The sequence below is a fragment of the Mesitornis unicolor genome, unplaced genomic scaffold (assembly GCF_000695765.1).
Source record: "Mesitornis unicolor isolate BGI_N332 unplaced genomic scaffold, ASM69576v1 scaffold28256, whole genome shotgun sequence".
Lineage (NCBI taxonomy): Eukaryota > Metazoa > Chordata > Aves > Mesitornithiformes > Mesitornithidae > Mesitornis > Mesitornis unicolor.
Window position 1 is genome coordinate 1 of NW_010192161.1, and position 22,100 is coordinate 22,100.

The window sequence follows — 22,100 nt, forward strand, 5'->3', positions numbered from 1 at the left end:
ACATCAAATTTCTTCGATCAATAAGGCCTGACAATATGTCGGAGTACAGCAAGCAAATGCAGAGATGTAAGTGTCAACATTAGGCTAAGTCTTATGTGTGCATGCTTTGATGGTTAGCATTATTTAAAACTAAATGTTCACCAATACAGAGGCATGAACGTGGCTTAATGGTGTAGGTGGCTTAGAGAAATACTGTAACAAGAGTAATGTGTGCTTGCCTTTAGCTACACTAATTTTGGGACTTTTCTATTAAAAGCAGCCATATTGCCAAAAATGTTCTTTAAGCTTATGGAAGGATTTTTGCCTTCCCTTTTCTAGATGTGCTTAATGCATGCATTAAACTTTAGTTGTGAGCTATATGCAAAAGTGTCTTAACATCTGTTCTAGTGCAAAATCTTTCTGAAAAAGAATGGCTTTTAGAACAGTAGAGAAATAAAAATCTATGCATGAAAATGTTTTTAAGTAAAGAAAATAAGTTATTTATTCTTGTTGAGAGGAGTTAGTAAAAATTGTATGTTATTCACTGTTCACTCTTTCTGTTAATTTATTTCTTTAATTATAGGAATAGGCTCAAAGTACTGTTAGGAATGCAGTTTGACTGCTATTATGTAAATACAGAAGGCAGTGTTGTAACCTTTTTCTGATGCCTTATTCTCTTCAAATTATTGTTTCAAGTAATTGTCCAGTTCTTAACATGACCTATGCTAATCAGCACTTCTTCAAAAATCTAAAAATTATCTAACTAACTTGTTGATGAGGAGAAAAAGCTTCCTGTGGAAACAGACAAAAAATATATTTTGGAGTCATCTTGGATTATAAAGACTTTACTTTGTTTTCAGTTTTTAAAATTTAGTCTGACAAAAATGAGGTAGGGGTAGTTAAAATGCTGAATGAACATTGCATCTGTGTTATCCATGCATACAGCAATGCTATTGGAATAGTGTTTTTGAAAAGTAATACATTTCTTACACAGTTAATGTTGGAGAAGATTGTCCTGTATTTGATGGCCTGTTTGAGTGTTGTCAGCTGTCAACTGGAGGCTCTGTTGGTAAGTATAGATTGTTTGCTAGCTATTTTGTAGCTTTATTATGTTTGTGTCGAGGGGAATTGGGAAAAGAAAAGGAGATCCATGGGTTGAAATTGAAACAGATTTAATAAAATAATAAAAAGAAACTTATAGTAATACCAATATTAATATAAAATACACAAAGTTGTACTCAGTGTATAGTGGCTGTGAGCTGTGCACTCCCAGTAGTGAGTGCTGGATAACAAACACTGAGTGCCACAGCTCCAACGAAGGAGTGACAGCCACAATGAATGGGGGAGAAGGAAGGCCTCGGGAGCAGGATGATGCGTGAGACCCTCTGACATGGTGACCATTGAGGAAAGAGGGCCATCCCCAGCAAACTCCCCTATTTACACTGAGCATGATGTTTATGGTAAGGAATAATTCTATTTGTCAGCTTGGGTCGTCTGTCCAGGCTTTCTCGCCTCCTAGCTTCTGCACCTGGTGAACTCAAACTGCTAAGGACCTTGATCACTATGGCAACCTGCATACCAGGGCTGGCACAAACTAAAACAAAATGTCTTACCAGTCTTGTTCCCACCAATGAATCGAGTGCTGCAATTTTCTCAAATGTGCAGCTTTCCCGAATAGCAAATTGATTCAATTATTCTACCCCAGTGAAACCAGGGCAGACAGCAACTAAAAACTTTTATAGTATGTTTTAAACTGAGACAAAAATAAGGACCTTTTTTAATAAAGAAAGACTAATCATATAACAGTTACTCGATACATCTCATATTTAACAGTCTGTATCTCAGTATTGGCAAGAGATCAGATCTAGGATCAACTTACAAAAATTAAGATACTATTTCATGTACCGCATTTAAAGGCCTTCAGAAGTTTTTGACTGCATTTCTTTTTTTGTGTCTTTACAGCTGGGGCAGTGAAATTGAACAGACAACAGACTGACATGGCTGTTAATTGGGCTGGAGGACTTCATCATGCCAAAAAATCAGAGGCATCTGGTTTCTGTTATGTCAATGATATTGTGCTTGCTATCCTTGAGTTACTGAAGTAAGTTTATGATGGGAACAAGATAAAATTATAGGAAGTGTCAATTTCAAATATTTAAATGTTTGAAGATATGTATTGTAATTATTATTTCAGTGGGTTTTCATAGCCCATGTTGAACTTGTGCAGTTTCAGTTAAAAAAACTCGAGGCTCTGCCCGGTTTAGCTTCAGCAAGACGTTTAAACTAAAATATAGGCAAGCTGAAAACATAACTAATAGGGATAAAACACATATTTTAGAAGTACATCTTTACATAGAGGATAGTGAATTTCTGGAACTTGCTGCTGCAGGACGCTGAAGGAAGCAGACAGCAACAACAGGCTCAAAAAAGAGATCAGACATAACCATGGACAGAAGGTCTCTAAATGGATGTTAAAGATCCAAGAAGCGATGCACCCTGTAAAACACCATATGCTATGATTCTAGGTGGTGGAGAAGTACTAGAGTAGCAGACTTCAGAAAATGGACAGGCTTGCGTGCTTTCTGTAAATGTTAATTTCCTTTTGCTGCTCGTGGGGACAGAACAGTAGGCTTAGATGACCTGTATGTGTCATTACACATAGTGCTCTCAATTATACACCCATTTGCTTTCTCAATATGCCTGCTTGTTTCCTATTATTTGAATCCTTACTAAACCAAACAGGAATATTCAGGGAAGATCAAGCACTGAGCTTCCTTGGATTGTTACAGGAATTAATATGACTATTATGAACAATAATGAAGTAGCAGCTGTGGTTGCTGTGACTGCAAAATAAAAAATGAGAGGAGTAATGAAAAAGTGATCATATAATTAATTTCAAACAGTAATGCTTCACTAAAATTTCAAATCCTGAGTGTTACTTGTGCTGCTTCAGGGCACTGTATCCCTTCTAATAACATATTATAAAAAGTGTTCTAGGTATTTGACTTCTGTGAATGGAGCAGCTGAGTCTGCTGGTGAGGGATGAGGGAAGCAGCTGTAATCTGGAGGTTTTTTTAAAGATGGAAGAAGTTTCTAAAGACACTGACAAATAGTTAATGTTAACTTATTAATTAGGATATTCATTTTAATGTACAGCATATATGCAAGATCTGCAGTCTAAGAAAAGCAGTATCATTTTCTGTGATCTAGTCTTTAATTTTTTTTTGGCTTAACGTGCATGTGAAAGAAGGAAACTTTCAAATAGTTATGGGTTATGTAACTGTAGGAAACTGTCCCGTTCTGTGTCTTGTTAGGTGAAAAATCTTAGCCTGCCTGAATTTATGGCTGCTGAGACTCACATTCAGTAGCACTATGCAAAGCATGATTAAAATGCGTCTTCTGATGTTAATAGCCTTTGTTCTTTACTGAACAACATAGAATTTAAGGGTTACTTAATGTTTCCAGTGCTCTGTGGCTTCAAACAACTTGTTTCTTTGTCAGTCTCAAATAAAATTATCTGAAACTTGCAGTATTTAAGGAAACACTAAGCAGTAGTGTAATAATTTCATGCTAATAGTAAGCAGGATACACTTGAAAATAGGAATGTGTCTATATAAGTTGCAGAGGTGAAGAAGAAAAGTTGATGGAAAATAAGTAGCTAAATCTATTTTTTGTGGACTTACAGAGCATGGGTTATTCCTGCTTCTGGCACTATGCTACTTAGAGCATACACTAAGAGATATTTTAGTGCAAACTGGGTTGGTAATTACTGAGAAGGCAAAAAGAAATGCCCTGCAAAAGGGATGAATTCAGCAGATGTGAACAACAGAAAGTGGTGTGAACAGAAACAGGGTATATAGCTTCTACGGTATTAGACACCTTGGGATAAATACTAAATACATTATATACTTAAAATACTTATTTTGCTAAAAATAAACTTATTTTCATTATTACCCAAACTGTACTGAGAATTCTAAAAGCATGTGGTCACTTCAACCACAATAATCAAAATTATCATAATCTTGGATTTTAGTGTTTGGCTGGATTTTTTTCATTAGGTTTTTCGTTGTTTTGTATCAGTATATTATGAATAGAACAGATAATGATGATTTCTCATGCATTATTTTATTTCTAGGTATCACCAAAGAGTGTTGTATATTGATATTGATATCCATCATGGTGATGGTGTTGAAGAAGCATTTTATACCACAGATCGTGTCATGACAGTATCATTCCATAAGTATGGTGAATATTTTCCAGGCACGGGAGACCTTAGGGTAAGGCTGAACATGAAATTTCATTAGGTGATAAATTCCCTCTGAATCTCTTGCTTGTAGATACTGTTTTAGTACTAGGTTACAATAACTATGTCCAGTTACACAGCCATAAGTTTTCAGAAAAATCTATGAGTCTAGAGTGATTTGTTGAAGAACCTTAGAAAAAAAAAATACAGGATAGCGGGGAAGTAAATTACTTGCTTCTACTCGAAATCAACACCTGGATAAATTGTCCAAAATTCTAGTTCAAATATATGCTTCGTTTAGTTCACTCAGATTTTGGAAGTGTCTCTAGGAAGACTGTGTGTATTTATAGTATTTGTACATTTCTGTTCTGCATATACAGTGAAAAGTAGCTGTTTGGAGATTACATTACTTCAAAATTTAATTCAAATGTTAGAATAACTTTATGCCAGAGCTTTAATAGTCACAAAGCTTCAGTTGCGTAAACTGTTGTGGAATCTCTGGCAAAGCTGAGAATGGAAACCAACTTTCCTGGCCCTTTATATTAATTTTAAGTTAGTCGTTCATTGTGTTAGACTCTTGTCTATTAGAACAGGAAATTGTTCCATTTCACAGCTTGAAAGAATATTTTAAGTATCAGGATTAATATATTCCTAGCTTCAAACTCTTACATTAAGCCTCTTTTTATCAGAAACAGTCCCAGGGTAAGTCACTCCTTTGGTATTTGCAGCTTTGTACATTAGTGTGTATGTACAGTTAATTTTTTTTAAAAATGTAAACATTTCAGAAAAGTTGACCTGCACAAATTCTGCATTGGGAAAGAATTCACTATTTTCCTACTATTTTCAAATCTATTCAAGAGATGGAGATAGGAGTTTCTGCTAACATTGCCGAAATGTGTGCTCCCCAGTGTGTTGATAATGCCCAGAGGACACAGAAGTAAGCAAAAGTTGAGCTTTAAATCAGTGTGGTGCTAAGCATTCATTTCAGTGTGGTTGTTGGAGCTGAATGTTATTACAGTGGTTAGATTTCATTAAACTGCGTTCTGAATTGATTTAGGTAGAAATCGAATTAGGCATTGTTTTTATCCGTGTGCTAAAACTTCACTGGCCACAAGGTGGTAGTGGTGCTTCAAGCTAAAAGCAGCTCAGACCAGGATGTTTATAACGGCAAGCTGTTGTTGCTGAATTTGGCTAGAATTTTTTTTTTAAGGGTTAGATATCTTAGCTTTTTAGAAACAGCACTTCCCATCGACAGAGATGTTTATGGATTCTTCACCTTGCCACACCCAGCACAAAGAATTTAAAGATACACAGTTGAAATAAATAGAAGAATATTGTGTGTTATTGTGATATTTGTTTGTTTATTTTTAGCAGTGTCAGTGACAAATGGTACCTCAGGCATGTTAACTCTTATTCTGTGCTGCTAGATAGTATTTCGAAATGAGCATTGTCTGCATGCAGACTTCATCAGGCTTTATTGCAATTACTACATCCCCATATAAAAAAAAAAAAGCTTTTTTCCTGCCTCCAGAGCTTGCAAGCCTAATTGAACTAGAAGGAGAACTAATGCTCTGAAAAGTCAGTGTTCCTTCTGGAGACCAGTATTGTGCTGGTTGCTGCTTCTCAACTTGATCTGCTGTTGATGGTTATTTACATCAATGTTAACAGCCAAATCTTATCTTTTTTTTTTTTTTGTCAGTGGGCTCCATTCAAGCTTGTTTCTGTAGTTAGTTGGTCTAGTTTGCTGGTCAGATTACACTTACTTGATGCAGGAACAAATCATGCATCAGCTGATGATTTTGTGATTGCAGCTCCATCAGTGTAGCTGTATCTTATGGAGCTTGTCTAGTTCAGCTGTATTCATCCATTTTCTACTGGAGGTATTGTGCAGACTGAACTTCCAGTGTCCTTAGTAAGTTATTTGATTGCTACACATCTTAGGTGATAGCACTAATCTTGTCTTATATATACACATAGATATACACATGTAGAGGCCCGTGTTCTGCAAGGAAACTTGATCTGTTCATGAATGGATAGCTGCCAGAATGCTGTATTGTTTCTTTAATGTTTATAAAATTCGCAAGTGTCAGTTACAAAAAAACATCCATTGAGTAGCTTACCCTGTTTAGTAGGAAATTGTGTGAACATTTGGCTTTGCTGTGTTTTAGGATAAGATCCATTTAATGTTTTTTCTAATTATTTTTTCATTCTGGAGACCAAGGCCTTATCACCTCCAGAAAAATCAGCATCTGAAAGCCTAGGTGATTTTCTTTGGGAAATTGTGGGTAACTATCATGCTACAAATCGGCCAGAGTTGAGCTCAGCAGGGGTCTTCAGTGTGACTAATCTTGCAATACTATAAAATGTTAATAATGTGCTGGAAGAAGGAAAAAAAAGTCAACTGTTAACATTATGCTTCTGCTGCATTGGCCATTTGCCCCTGTGTTTGTCCTCCCATCCACAACAAAAGATAGTTACTGGAAGTGACGCATTACTTTTGCATTCATTACTGAGGAGGCTTTGTTCAAGAAGAGGGAAAAAGTCCATTATTATTTCAGTAACGAGTGGTGAGAAGTTTAGTATTTGTATTGCTGGGCCATCCTACCTGGTGACTTGTAGTTTTTCAAGGATGTTGGACTTGAAGTGTGTACTTTCTGCAGAGCTGCTATTTGACTACAGCTTACAGCCAAGCTGAACAGTTTAAATGTTACTGTCTTCACCAGTTCACCATTTAGTGGCAGAGAACTGCTCTGTAAACTGGATCTGTTTCTGTCTGTTCTAGTGGTAAGCTAAAGGGAGGAAATGAAAATGTGTGGCAGCAGGGATTTTTAAGTTGGTCATCAAAGCAGAAGTGGATGGATTCAGGGCTTAGTCACTTGATTTTTTTTTTTTGCAGAGGGTTTTTTCTTTTAATGCATATGTTGTCCAGGAAAGCTGGTAAGATAGACTACTGTGGTTCCTCCTTTGTAACCTGATGAAACTGAGAATAAACTGCAAGTTCATTTTTTTTGTATAAAAGGTCTCAATTTCTTCAAGGGCACCTACAAGTGTCCTCTGTTTAATTTTCTTCCTTTTTTCTCGCAGCTAGTTCTTCATCCCATGTTTGCAGAAAATGGAGTTTTATAAACCTTCCTAAATCCAAATCTTCTGTATAGCACTGAGAATAAGTATCACTGCTTTTCTCAGCTTTCTTGCTTATTTCTGCTTAATGATTTTTACAGGCTGAACTGATCAATTATGTATTGTCTTTTTGTCTTAATCTTTGGATTAAAATATCAAGTGTACTCACCGCAGATTTACAATTCCTATATTCCAAAATGACTTCATGAGAGAAAGGGAATCAAGTATGGTACTTGACCTCTTTGTCCCTTACAATCATGAACAATGTTACAAAATAGCTCAGCAGACTTGTGTAGACTTTTTTTTCCGTGATACCATAATGTACTTCTATATTTGTAATAAAGCATTTGTCATCTTTTGCTTATAGGACATTGGTGCTGGAAAAGGCAAATACTATGCTGTCAACTTTCCAATGAGGGATGGTATAGATGATGAATCATATGGACAGATATTCAAACCAGTGAGTGGCTTTTTTTTTTTTTTAGCTCACTGGAAACATATTAGTTTCATTTTTGTGGATTTATTTTCATAATGTGATTAAACAGCTTGTTGTTTTATATTGATAATAGATTATATCCAAAGTAATGGAGATGTACCAGCCCAGTGCTGTGGTATTGCAGTGTGGAGCAGATTCACTGTCCGGTGACAGGCTGGGATGCTTTAATCTTACTGTTAAAGGTAAGCATAGGAGTGTGTCTGTAAGTTTTTATTTAATAGAAACCTCTGTTCTTCACACTATTTTTCAAGATACTTGCATGATGAGGACTGGAGTCACAAAAATTTTGTTCATTACTATGATTAATCACCTCTTTCTTTGCTATACAGGGATGGCCAAAAGAAACCCAGAAGTTGCCTCTTTCTTTCTGTCCATCTAAAAAAGTTAAGAAGCTTGGTTTTCCATGTTCTTCCTAGCCACTCAAGTGATTCCCTTCCTTCTATGCACAGGCTTTCTGTAGCTTTAAAGCAACATTCAGGAATGACAGGATGACAACGGTTGTCCTACTGCAACACTTGCTATGATGGGCAAATAACAAAACTAGTGGTTCACTTAGCAGGACTACAGATAATAAACATCAAACACCTTGTTGGGCGTGAAATAGGTATTACTGAAATGAGAATACTCACTGCGTTGTTAAATTTATAGTGGTGTTTGTTATAATGAGCCTTACGTTAACATTAATTTTTATAGAATTAATTTATTTTAGTATTATTTATATTTCTACCCAAAAGCGTGATTCTGAAAATTGGGATTAGATGTTAATTTAGCAAGCAACATTATTGTTATTATTATTAATTATATATGTATTTATTTGATTAAAATGTTCACTGTATATTGAATTTTTGCTAAGCCTTGAATCTAGCCTGTTTGAATTATATTCTTTTTCTGGGTTTTCTTGTTTTTGTGTTTTGTTAATGAGGCAATTAGTTTTGTAGGCAGCACAATGCAGTATAGTATCTGTTGGGTCTGCAGTGTTTCAGGGTTCTTTTTGTGATTTGCACCAGGTGGCAAAGCTACTTCAGTTGCCCATACAGCTCAGATTTTTTTCCATCTTGCATATCTTGGAAACCAAGAGAGCTGCTGCCTCCTACAGATGCCTTTCAGTATGCTGTATCTCCCTGGAGTGTGTACTGTCTTGGCACCAGTTCACTCTGTAAGCAAGACTTAGCAACCTCTAATACAGGTTCAAATTTAGAAGTAGAAAGGACCAAGTACTGATTTGCTGTTTTCCCTTCTTCCCTGTTTGCATTTGCCTAAGAAATTGTCCCTAGATTTGCTACTGTGTATTGATACCAGTTATGAAAAGACAAAATGCTAAACATTTCAAGAGCATTTCAGAACAGCGTCGATATACCATCATGCAAAGTCTCTGAAGACCGGGGTGGATAATGTTCTATGTATTTAGTACATCTTATCTGTAGATCTTGATTTTTTGAGAGGTTGTGCTTAGCTTTTGGGGGAGACAGTTCTGGTTTACTTTAATAAATTCAGTTCTCACTTGATAAGTGTGACTGCAATATGTCTGATTAAATAGTTCATTATATATTTTTCTGTTTAATAGGCATTTTGTCTATATTGTCAACTTTCTTTTGTTTGACAGGTCATGCTAAATGTGTGGAAGTTGTAAAGACTTTTAACTTGCCATTGCTGATGTTAGGAGGAGGAGGATATACTATTCGTAATGTTGCTCGTTGCTGGACGTATGAAACTGCTGTTGCCTTAGACTGTGAAATACCTAATGGTAAATACTAACGCACAAATTAATATTTTATTAAGAAATAATTATGGGAGTGTTTAAGTGAACAGATAGCAAACGTTTCTATAGCTGACTGTAATGCATCATTTTAGAATAAACTATAGAGGAAGTTACTGTTAGGATTTAGCCAATAATTTTTCAGTAGCTTATGCACTAAATACACCTAAGCAATTGGGGCTTTTTTATGCCTTAGCAAAAGCTTTAAATGTTTGGAAATAATTTCTTGAAAAACCAAAACACGTAAAACTTACGGAACCTTACTTGTAACTGGTTTTAATACAAACATTATCAATATGGTTTGGGACGCTACAGACTTGGGGATGAGTGGCTGGAAAGCTGCCTGGTGGAAAGGGACCTGGGGATGTTGGTCGGCAGCTGGCTGAATATGAGCTGGCAGTGTGTTCAGGTGTCCAAGAAGGCAAATAATATCCTGGCTTGTACCAGAAACAGTGTGGCCAGCAGGACCAGGGAAGTGATTGTCCCCCTGTACTCGGCACTGATGAGACTGCACCTTGAATACTGCATTCAGTTTTGGGCTCCTCACTACAAAAAAGATATTGAGATGCTGGAGTTTGTCTAGAGAAGGACAGCAAAGCTGATGAGGTGTTTAGAGCACAAGTCTCTCTAGGTCTCCCCTCCTCCTTTCAGAAGAGAGGCTGAGGGGAGACCTTATTTCTCTTTATAGCTACCTGAAAGGAGGTTGTAGCAAGGTGGGTATCAGTCTCTTCTCTTAAGTAACAAGTGATAGGATAAGAGGAAGTAGCCTCAAATTGACCCAGGGGAGGTTTAGATTGGATATTAGGAATTTTTTTTTCGTTAAAAGGGTTGTCAAGCATTGGAACAGGCTGCCCAGGGCAGTGGTGGAATCACCATCCCCAGAGGTGTTTAGAAGATACGTAGATGTGATGCTTAAGGACATGGTTTAGTGGTGGACTTGGCAGCGTTAGGTTTACAGTTGGACTCATTGATCTTGGAAGGCTTGATGTCAATTTTACATAGTAAAACGTAACTTCATTGTATATTTGACTGAAATGCAACTGTGAAAGTATGTTGACTTCCACTCTTCCATTTGACTCAGTCTTGGTTATGTGAGCTATCTTAACAAAATTTAAAATTAAAAAAAGAAAGCAATAGTATACTTCATTCGAATGCTTGAATAGGAAAGTAATTTCTTGTTTCCTAAGAGTTCTAGGTTTTTTAGATTTCTCTTACTTTATCTGGGAAGATACAGTAGTAGTCAGTATAAAATACTGCCATTTTCCTGGATATGAAGTCTTTATTGACTTTATTTTGGAGATTAGATGTTCCAGTGAAGGGACCATTACCTGAAAATACAAAGAAGTGAGAGGAGAGGAGGAACAGACAGGCATCACTGAACCACCGTACAGCACTTACTGTGAATATTGAACTAGTTGTGATCTTAGCCTAGTAATTCGTGTTATGTGTTTTACTGAAGGAATGTTTTTGAATGGCTCAGACTTTTCAAACTGGACTAACTTTGAAAACAGCTGTAAGAAATCATCAGTTGATCTTGCCTTTTCTGCAGAAGTAGTATTTTTAATTATTTTATCAAATTTGTTACTTATTGTTTCAGTGTAAGTTCTAACATGATAACAGTAGAGCTTTCTCTTGCTCTTTGTATTTTGCCAAAAGTTTTAAGTTCATCTCTTGAATAATTCAGAGGAAAAATACTGAACAGTTCAGGCAGTATTGAGTATTATTGCTTACCTGAATGCTTCAGGTTTGATAGTCCTCTGTCAAGACTACTGTTGTATTGAAAATGTTTAAAATCTTTTTTTGGTCACAAAGTTGTCTTTTTATGTCTTGATTTATAGAGTTGCCATACAATGACTACTTTGAGTATTTTGGACCAGACTTCAAGCTTCATATTAGTCCTTCAAATATGACTAATCAGAATACACCAGAATATATGGAGAAGATCAAGTAAGTATCGAGTACTTTATCAAGTAGGTCATGTGGATCATATTTCTCCAGAGATCTGATTGTTAGGCAGTTTTGAAAACTGTGCGCTTTTCCCTGTTACACACTAAAAATAAGTGCTGAATACTTTTGAAGTATTTTTCATTTCTGTCAGAAGAGAGACTTTTTAAGTCTGTTCCTACAACAGTATGTTCGCTTATGAAGTCTTGTGACTATAAATATGAACATTTAATACCCAGCTTGGATTTTTACTTTTTCCAGCAACCAAAGAGATGACTGTTTTACTTGGCTTCCCATTCTAATTTTGTAGAAAGTTTATCCTGCCAGGAAAGAAGCTGGTATGCTGTGATGATTAGGATTTCTAATTCTCAGCTCCATGTCTAAACGTGAACTGAGATTGTTTTCACAGCTGACAGCTACAAAAAATGACAAAGTCATATGTGAGTTTGGACATCCAAAATGTGGAAAGACAGTGATATATGTGCAGGCAACTGAGTGACTGTGGTTTGACAAATCCACAAGGTTTGAGAAGTGTTCATTGCCAAGCTATAAGCGTGGTATTTGTTTTTAGCCTGTGCCACTTCTGAAACTTAGTTTATTCCTCCTCACATCCTGAAGGTTTGATTGTAAACGAATCAGAGATGGAGATTCAATCAATTCTGTGCTCAAGTAATAAGTGATAATTGGTTAGCCTGAAGTACTCTTTGCTTACTGTGGCTTATCCTTCCTCTGAGTTTAGAAGAATAAGCTCCCACCCCTGCCCTGAGTTTAACAGGCTGTTAACAGTACACTAGAATTCTTTTACTTACTAAAAATAACAGAAAAAAGATGTGAAGCTAGCAGTAGAAGTTTGCCAATACTGTTATAACCTGTAAAACTGTCAAATTGTAAAATTTGCCAAAGCAGTTAAAATACTAATTTTTGAAATGGTTGATCGATAGACTGATTGGTGTTCATAGCACAAATATATAAATCAGAATTGGATGAAACAGTTTTCTTTTTTAATAACGTGCAAGGGGAAAAAAAAAGCCCACCTATTTTTCGTTTATGTAATTCTACAAAATTACTCTGTAGTAGTATAGTGCTCCAGCTGGTTATCTGCCAGACTGCTTGCTGTACTTTGTGTATTGTTGAAGCTGTTGTGGTGCAAGTAGACTGTGAAATTTGCTTGCTCTTTAACACATCCCTGGGCAGAAATCTTGTGTGTTCTAGCGCCCACAAGAAGAGTAATGACCAATCATTTCAGAGAAGCCTGCTTCAGTAAGTTGTATGCTTTCCCAAAGACCTAATCTTAGCAGGGACTCCCTGGATTGGCAAAGCTGTTTTGCCAGGTCCCGTGATTTGAACAGAGATTGTAAGGATTCCGAAAAAGCACTAGTTGCCATTTAGCTCCTCAAATTGGGCAGAAGATACTGAGACAGTTGTTACAAGTGCTGATATCTGGCACTTGCTACACCTTTCTCTCTACTTGGACTTCTTTGGAACAATAGTTTTAAGTCTCAAGAGAAGTCCAGTGTTCTATCTCTTCCTGTATGTGATGCTTTGGAGTGTGGGGTCCATCACATCAGGTTACTTAGATAGGAGAGAACTTCTCTCTGTTCTTCCTGAAACAGAATCTTATCCAGATGGATCACTCTTGACCCTGACATCAGTGCCACACACAGTGTGGAAGTCTTCATGCTTTAAGTGTCTGGCTTTCTTTCTAAGAAAGTGCAATGTTTATTATCCTACTTGATACTCTGGCTTATTATAAACGGGGTAATACTGTCATTTGGTTCAGCCCAAGTAGGTAGTACTATTTGTGCTGGCCCTGTGTGGAATTGAAGATTGAAGTTGATTGAAATGCATGTTTAAAAAGTTCAAAAAAAATGATGTTCAAGTACACTGTGGGTACTAATGATCTGTTAGAGATGGGAAGCTTTCTGGACATACTTTTTTTTGACAATGACTAAAGCAAAACAGGTTAATTTTTAATACAGAGTTTTCAGAATTAAATACAAAATCCAAGGAAATGCTACTTCTGTGTAGTAGTAATTTTCCTTGTCCATTACTTGCAGGCAACGCTTATTTGAAAACTTGCGTATGTTACCTCATGCACCTGGTGTACAGATGCAGGCCATTCCTGAAGATGCTGTTCATGAAGACAGTGGAGATGAGGATGGGGAGGATCCAGACAAACGCATTTCTAGTAAGAAATGTCTTTTCATGATAGAACAAGTCCAAGTAGAGTTTTAATTGTTCAGAACCCTAGTCCTAGTAGTGCAGTATTGGAAGACTGGTGACTTTGTTTCCTGAGTAAAAGAATTTGCCACTGGTCTGCCAGTTTTGCTGTTCTTAAGGTGGCATCTGTGCACAAAGCCAAATCTCTAGGTCTAAAGAAGTGCTGAAAGAACATGGGTTTTTTTGCATCTTATGAAACAGCCTGGCTATTTCATATCTAAAATAGATACTATAGAAATCTCAGATGAATTGTAACTAAAGGAATACAGGACTTGGCTTCTGTATTTTACTGTTAACAAAAAATAATGTTCCACATTGCTGTAAAGTGAGATACTATGTTTTTAAAAAACTTTTTTACTTGCAACACTACCCTTCACTTTATTACCATTAGCCATTGTATGGACAATGAGTTGTTCTTCAGCTATAACTAAGAGTTTCCTGCTACGTTTAACCTTTTCTTGATAGTGATTGAAGTAATTCTGTGGCCTCTTACCAATGCACTGTCCATTTTCTGAACTGTTGAAACCATAACATTTTTTCCTGTGATTTAGTTTCCAGTATTTGAAATTTATTTGATAGATGTTAAAATACTCCCACCCTCCACACTGCATCTCTGTAAAGCTGTTTTTGGAAGTCATGAGTCCCAGCGCATCTTAAAAGACAGTATTTTTATCCATAATATAGTTTATCAGCATTAAATTATACTATATTATTACCCATTTTGTATTTGATAGTTCTTTTTTAATAGGCCTATTGTTGGTGGACTTCATGCTCAATTAATTTAATAACTCTGCATCCTAGTTCGAGCATCGGATAAGCGCATAGCCTGTGATGAAGAATTTTCAGATTCTGAAGATGAAGGGGAAGGTGGACGACGAAATGTTGCCGATCATAAGAAAGGAGCAAAGAAAGCCAGGATAGAGGAAGACAAAAAAGAAACAGAGGACAAAAAAGCAGGTAAGACTCTGGTGTGAATTCATCTTATGTTTTAGAACTGCAAATGTCAGTTCTGCCAGGAGAAAGATGCGTTTTCTGTTAAGTTAATTAGCTGTTGAGATTATGATTTATTTTTTCCATCATATGTAAAGCATCTATTTAAAATTAATCAGTTTAAAGATACAGCTGTTCACACCAGAATAGTATTTTCAGCCAAGAGTTATTGTTGCTTTCCCGCAAGCTTCAAATCTTAGAGCCAGCAATTTATGTAGCTTAGTGAAAATAGAGATAAAAAAGGTTCTTGCTTTAAATATGTTAAACGAAGAGCTTGTTCCTATTTGCTTTTGTGGGTTGATCCAACTAGTTTGCTCTGAAAGAGAAGCTGGGAAGGGTTCTGCGGATAGCATAATTCCAAGGACTCTAGACTTTTCCAAGAACAGGCTACTACATCTTGGGGCTACAAGACCACTGCATGGAGCTCAGGAGAGAGCCTGGTCTCCTTACTGCATACCATTGTGGCCAGTCAAGAGCAACTTGCCTGAAGGTATTTCTGAATCACTTGGCATTGTACCCAGATCACTCCTTTGGCTGGTTGCCTTTAATGGTGTATGTTAATATGTAACTAGTGACTTCTTTTAAAAGTTAGTTCCCCCTGTCTAGGAGCATGTACAGAAAATGTAACTCGGTCTGCTTTTTTTTTACCTGAAGTCTTTGGAGGTTTTCTTGCATCTATTAGTGTATTTAAAATCTTTTTATTTTTCAGATGTTAAGGAGGAGGATAAATCCAAGGACAGCAGTGGTGAAAAGACAGACGCCAAAGGGTAAACCCTAATTAATTAACAATGAATGTCACCTTTTTGAAAAGTATTTATTAATTTAAAATATTATGACGCATTGATTTCTGTAGAGATCACCTTTAATTCCTCATAATACTAAATATTTTAGACTTGTGACAGTAGTAATTCAAAATTGCATTTCTAAAACAGTTAATCAAAAAAATGGAACAACTTAACAGTTTATTTTTGCCTTTGTACAGAGCAAAATCAGAACAGCTCAACAATCCTTGAACAAAAGATAGCCTCTCATCAGTTGCAGAACATAATACTAGAGTTGGAGAATACCTAAAAGAAGAAAAGTTTTCGTACTGAGAGACTGCTGATTTCATTTTGTACTATTTGGCATGGACTGTATTTATTTTCAAACGGCTTTGTTCTGGTTTTTGGCAAGTTGTATTGTGAGTTTTCTAATTATGAGGCAGAAATTCCTTTCTTCACCATGCTTTATGTAATAGTATTTAAAAATGGATGTGAGTTATTATGGTAAATGTCTAAACTGATCTATTAAAGTAATTTGCCTTTCCTGAGCTGATTTTACCTTTTTTGTAATTTTATCTTTATTAAAAAAAAAAAAAAAGTACTTGGTTGTCTTTGTCCATCATTGAACTACAAAGAGGAAAAACCCCATATACATTAAGCAAGGTTACACTTCTTTATGAGTATCTAGTGGATTTAAATGGACAGCTGGCAAACACATAAGTTGAGCTGTGTCCCTTTCATTGACTTCACACAGTTCAGTGGCTTCTGCAAGGGATGCAAATGAATGTACTGGAATATGAGTACATGATGTTTGACCAGGCTGAAGACATGGGTGAAGAGATGTTGGAGTAAGGTGATTTGCATTAAACTGCAAGTTCATACAAAGTTTAAAATTCTGCAATCACATACCTTGTACGGTCCAAGAACCTTTTCCGCCCTCAGAATCTACCCAAAAGACTGATTAATTTGCTGTTCATTAAATTTGTACATGGTCATCTTTCACAGCTTGCAAGATGGGAAGTGAAAGTTTGTATTTAACTTACAACCCATTCTGTTCTTTTTTCAGCTATGTGTAGCATAAAGCTTTGTCCACCTTAAAAAGAAAATTTTATCGCCTTTCTTTGATTCATCAATTAGTTCTGGTGCCTGAATTGAAACAGAGACCCAAGTGTACACATTCCTTTTTTAGTTTCTCACTCTACAACAGTTGCCTTATAGTTTCACATTTAATGAAATGCACAAGCTGTGGTATCGAGATTTCAGAGCAGTGAGCACATAAGTTTGTAGAACTGCATAACTACCTAATTATTTTTTTTAACCTATTCTCCCTTCAATAAAATTCTGAGGTTGTGCTCTATGGCCTAATTGATTAATTCAGGTTAAAATTCCAATGCACTACTTTGGATTATTTGTACTTTTATTCTGCCCAAATTGTATATTCACTAAAGGCCCTTCTGAAGGCACATCATGGATTGACTAATTTGACTTTTTTTCTGATGAGAATAACTTCCACTAAACGTAGAAATACTTGAATATATGTAGGAAAGGAAAAGCTTTGTTTTCTTAACGTCTTTTTAATATTTTTCTTTTAATCTTACTTTAGTATTCCAGAACATTTTGTCTTGGAGTCTTCTCTTTCATTTGGACTTGGGTAAATTTAATAAAGGCTTGATTCTTAAATGTGCAGGGAGGGATATAGTTGGATTTTTCAACACCTGTGTACTTGTGCTGTGTTCTTTCTTCCAGCAAAGTACCTGTAAGAATCCCATTAGTGTTTATCTGACTATTGAAAAATGAGTTTTTTTATTTGGTTGTTGGTTTTTGGTTTTTTGTTGGTTTTTTCTGCAGTGCTTTTTTCTGTTTTTTTCTGACCAGTACTTCCCTAACAGTCTGTTGCATAATAATTTATATTCAGTTTTACAAAGTAGTATGAACACTTAATTGCCTGCTTCAAGTCTTTGATTGTTACCTTTTAGACTGAAGTTTAGCAAGAAGTTGGAAATTCTCTGTAGTTAAAGATGCTGTTAATTTTATATAGTTTGTGGATCAGTTGCAGTTTCTGTTGGGAATGAAGACTCTGAGTAAAATTAGCTGACTGAAATACAGTATTTAAGGTGATAAAACAGAGTTTAGGTTTTTTAATATTAATTAGACCATTGCTGTCAGTAGACTCTGACATGTCAGTGTGGTTTTGCTGGGTTGGGAATCTCTTCATTCCAGTAGTACCAGTGTAGTGAAGCATTGTTTCTTTTATTTGAGTGGGGGTTTTATTTGAGTGAGTCTTGATCTGCAACTGACTTCTGTGAGGATGGGGGAAGAGTGTTTGGGCTGGGGGGAGAAGGAGTTTGCTATGAAAATTAACTTATTTGAGTTTTGGGTAGATCACACATGCTCTCTGAATGCCTCCTAGAGCATCTGGAAGTTCAGAGATGCTTTTTTTCATCTGAAGAAGGACTTTGGGGTTTTTTTTGTTCTTGATTGAGCCCTGGATTTGGAGACAGCATCTGGGAGCAGGTGTGCAGTCTCCTATGTGAATCCAGTACCTGCCAGCTCTTTAAGGCAAAGAGGATGAAAGTGGGATTTGGGGAACTGGTAGAAGCTGTACTGTTGTCACTTCACAAAGAGTTTGTGAATGGCTTGTCTTAGAAAAAGTTCAGGATGCTCAAGAGATGCTCGGGCATTTTGCAGGCTGTTTTTTGATGTAAACTACTTTCTGCTCAGGTAGGAATATGAGGTGTTCCTGTTAGATGAGCTGCAGTACTTGTACCAATACATTTTTTGAAATACTCTGTAGGTCTGCATACAGACCAAAAATAGGTTATTGTATTGTTAATTTCTCTTTGTTCAACAGGAATATAAATATGAAGGAAGTTCAACAGCCATTTCTTAGCTCGGGGAGGGAGAAGGATCAGGATTTTATTTTTTGTTTTTAATTTGGTTTCCTTCTTCAGTTCTGTTCCCCAAGTGACGGTGCAATGTTTTGCTGATCTTCCAGGGAGGACAGAAGTAACCAGAAAGGAGGAGTAGCCCTTTTAGCTGAAGAGCTAATTAAAAATGGACCTGGAAGTTGTGGCCGAAAGCTTGAATTTATAATATGGTTTGTGTTTATGTATTTGCAAGCCCCACTGAAAATACATTTCATGTACTTGCAACTTCCCATACTTTCAATAAGTAGTGTTTTGGGAACATTTGTGTGTGATGAGGAAAAAAAGTAATATGAAAAGAAATTCAGAGCCCAGAATTTATTTTGCCCAGAGCCTAGACCTAACTACTTTTGTTCACATATATGCTAGTGGTTTAAGATGGATGATGTGGCTTTTTCAGCCAAATTTTCAGTGGGATTTAGAAATCTGTAAATTGAAGGATGTTAGAAATAATCATTATATATAGTTAATAAATGTTGCAAGCATACAATCTCTTAGGAGTCTATTCAGAACATGGCAATTATCATTATCAATACAGTTACCAAACATGGCGTGGTTTGGTTTTGTTTTGTTTATTAAACATTCACCTATTGTGAGGTGAAGACATGAAAAATGGAGACTAATGTGTGGCATTTTTGGTCATTATAATTCACTCTACATTACTGAAAGTTGACTTCAATAAATGTAATTGTAAATGCAAATATAAACATCTGTTCTCTGGTATGGTTGAAGCACAGGCAAGAATGCTGGATTTTCAGAGGGAGGGGATTAGGTAAGACACGGCCATTGCCCTTGTTCACTCTGCTCACCAAACACTTTATTTGTTCCCCTTCCCATGGCTAGAGAGTAGCTGCAATCTCTTCCCCCTTTATGGCTGTATCTTGATTTAGCCAGCTCTCTTTTAGTCTTTGGTTTTTTTTTTTAAGTGAGAGAGTTTTTCACTTGAAAATGGTTCTTTAGCTCACTAAAACTATGAATGGATGCAGCCATTTGAAAATGTCTTCTGACAATTTTGCTACTTTTTTGCTAGTAAAAGAATCCTTAAAAATGCTCCTTTTTTTCTGACTCATTTGTGTCATTCTGATTAGTCATCTCACCTCTGTAAGAGTACATGCAAATGGCACAGGGAATTATGAGCTTATTCAAAAAGAGTTTATAGGCCACTATCAGCATTAAATTTAGGGAACCTTGGAGAATACTGTATCTTTCTGAAATGACATTCGTCGTAAATTGATGACCTGTCCAAACTAGCTATTAAAGGTGGATAGCAGCAAGCAGAAATTAAGAATAACTTCCTAGGTTTGAAACTTGTATTAATAATAGTCTAGGCCTAATGTTTTCCATGATTGTGCTGCCAGAAGGAGGAGGGGAAAAAAGAAAAAAGCTGTGGGCAAGCTTTAAGTGATTCCATGTTGCAGTTGCCAAAGCAGCTCCACATGGATAATGCATATGCTGAATTGCTCTTTGTTTTTGAAATCTATTTTAAAAACTTTCTTTATGTGATGCTGCTTTTAGCAATATTTGATTCCATAAAATGCCCCAGAGACTTAGCTGGTGGAGGAAAGAATTCTGTATCATTGCAGATTGTATCATGCTGCTGTATTGAGCCTAGGACAAAATGGACTCAATATTTTAAAAGCCGTTACTCTCTTCTTTTTCAGGCTAGTGAGCAATTGAAGACAGACAAATCAGCATTTGGGCTTGAAGGGAAGGGAAGATCAGAGTGAGTGAGAAGGGCTGTGAGTCGGGAAACCCCGCTGTTGTGTGGCTGACTGAGAGCCCATTCGGTTGGGAAGGTTTTAAACACAATAGCTACATTCTTTTAAAGTTTCTACTTAGTACCTTTCCGAGGAGACCAAAATTACGAGGGACATTTCTGATGGCTCAGATTGGAAGAAAAAGACTTAAACATGATGGATTTTTAAACGGAATCTTTGTGCTAACAGTCTTCACGTTAATCTTCTCATTATGTGAATGAATGGGGCATACTTCCCTACTTGCACCACTGTCCAGGTTTTTTGATTGTTTCTCTTCTCTCCTTTTTATTTCCTATATTTTGGCAGTGTTTTTTCATTCCATGGTCAGTGAGTGGTAACACGCTAAAGGAATCCATGAATAGACAGTGCTGCTGTAACTGCAGATATGTGTTACCAGTCTAAAAAAATCACACTGTGCACCTTGAACGTCTGAAACATGGACACTTTCCTTTTTCTTTTTTTTTTCTTTTTCTTTTCTTTTTTTAAAGAAAATTATAGAAAAAGGTAGATAATGTTAGAGTTGCCCTACAACATCTTATATGTGTCTTCCATCTAAAGGGAAACATTAAGATCAGTAAAGGTGGCACATTCTTATCAGACCAGCGTTTGGTCTAAACCATTGGCAGCACAGGAATGAAACATAAATGCCTGTTCCCTCTACCCTCAACCACCAGGAGCCTGTGACTCTGGGTTCACACACAGCATAAGAAAAACAGTGCCTTGGTAACTGGTGCAGAGATCATAGCTTTGTGTTTTGCAGAAGGAAGGACTTGGGCTGTACATGCTCATCATATGGGATGAAGAAGCAGCTCCACTGCAAGGCCATGCTGCTCTGCAAACCTGAGTGAAGATCTCTTGTATGTGGCATCTTTAAAAATGCAGCTGTCTAAGGGGGAGAATACAGGTCTGTCTTTATCCTAATTTAAAATTTCTCTTGGTTACCCCTCATAAACTGGTGTTTCTCTAACAGCTCTAAGACTCCCATGAGCTCCTAAACTGATTTGGTTTGGAAACCTGCTTGGTTCTTCATGCCTATGCCTAAAGCTGTGTTGGGAAGGGAAAGGAAATCTTACTGTGGAGCAGACTTGGAGAGAGAAAAAATCCCTTGGTGTCTGGGAAGTCTGAAAAAAGCTGCTTCTGTTCTGTTGGCCTTACATATTAGGTTTGCATGGCAATGTTTGGGGTTAGGGGGATGGCTACAGGGGTGGCTTTTGTGAGAAGCTGCCAGAAGCTTTCACTGTTTCCCATAGAGGCAATGTCCTCTATGGGCCAGACCTACTGCTGGCCAAGGCTGAGCCAAACAGCGATGGTGGTAGCATCTCTGTGGTAATATATTTAAAAAGGGGAAAAAAACTGCTGCACAACAGCAACTCCAGCTGGGTAGAGGAGTGAGAGTATGTGAGATAAACAACTCTGAAGACACCAAAGTCAGTGAAGAAGGTGGGGGAGGAGATGCTCCAGAGCAGGGATTCCCCTGCAGCCCATGGTGATAACTGCACGGAGGCAGACCATGCCCCTGCAGCAGATGGAGGTTAACAGTGGAGCAGATACCTACCTGCAGCCTGTGGAGAAGCCCCTGCCAGAGCGGGTGGATGTCTAAAAAAGGTTGTAACCCCATGGGAAGCCCATGGAGCAGGCTCCTGGTAGGACCTGTTAACCCATGGAGAGACGAGCCCACACTGGAGCAGGTTTGCTGGCAGGACTTGTGACCTTTGAGGGATCCATACTGGAGCAGTCTGGTCCTGAAGAACTGCACCCTGTGGAAAGGATCCATGCTGGAGCAGTTCATGAAGAAATGTAGCCTGTGGGAAGGACTTGCATTGGAGACGTTCATGGAGGGCTGTCTCCTATGGAAAGGACTCAATGCTGGAGCAGGGGAAGAGTATAAGGAGTCCTCCTGAGGAGGAAAG

The 22,100-nt window shown here is 37.1% G+C and overlaps 1 protein-coding gene across 1 annotated transcript; it reads left to right on the forward strand.

Moving 5' to 3' along the window:
- Nucleotides 1-5: 5 nt before the first annotated feature.
- HDAC2 (histone deacetylase 2) lies at nt 6-16,402 on the forward strand (the record flags this gene model as incomplete). Its single annotated transcript, XM_010186991.1, has 12 exons — nt 6-66; nt 974-1,048; nt 1,942-2,080; nt 4,115-4,256; nt 7,710-7,802; nt 7,912-8,020; nt 9,442-9,582; nt 11,433-11,541; nt 13,596-13,726; nt 14,560-14,715; nt 15,458-15,515; nt 15,731-16,402. Coding segments are annotated over 12 exons (1,245 nt in total), but the record flags the coding sequence as incomplete, so codon positions are not given.
- Between the last annotated feature and the right edge of the window lie 5,698 nt (nt 16,403-22,100).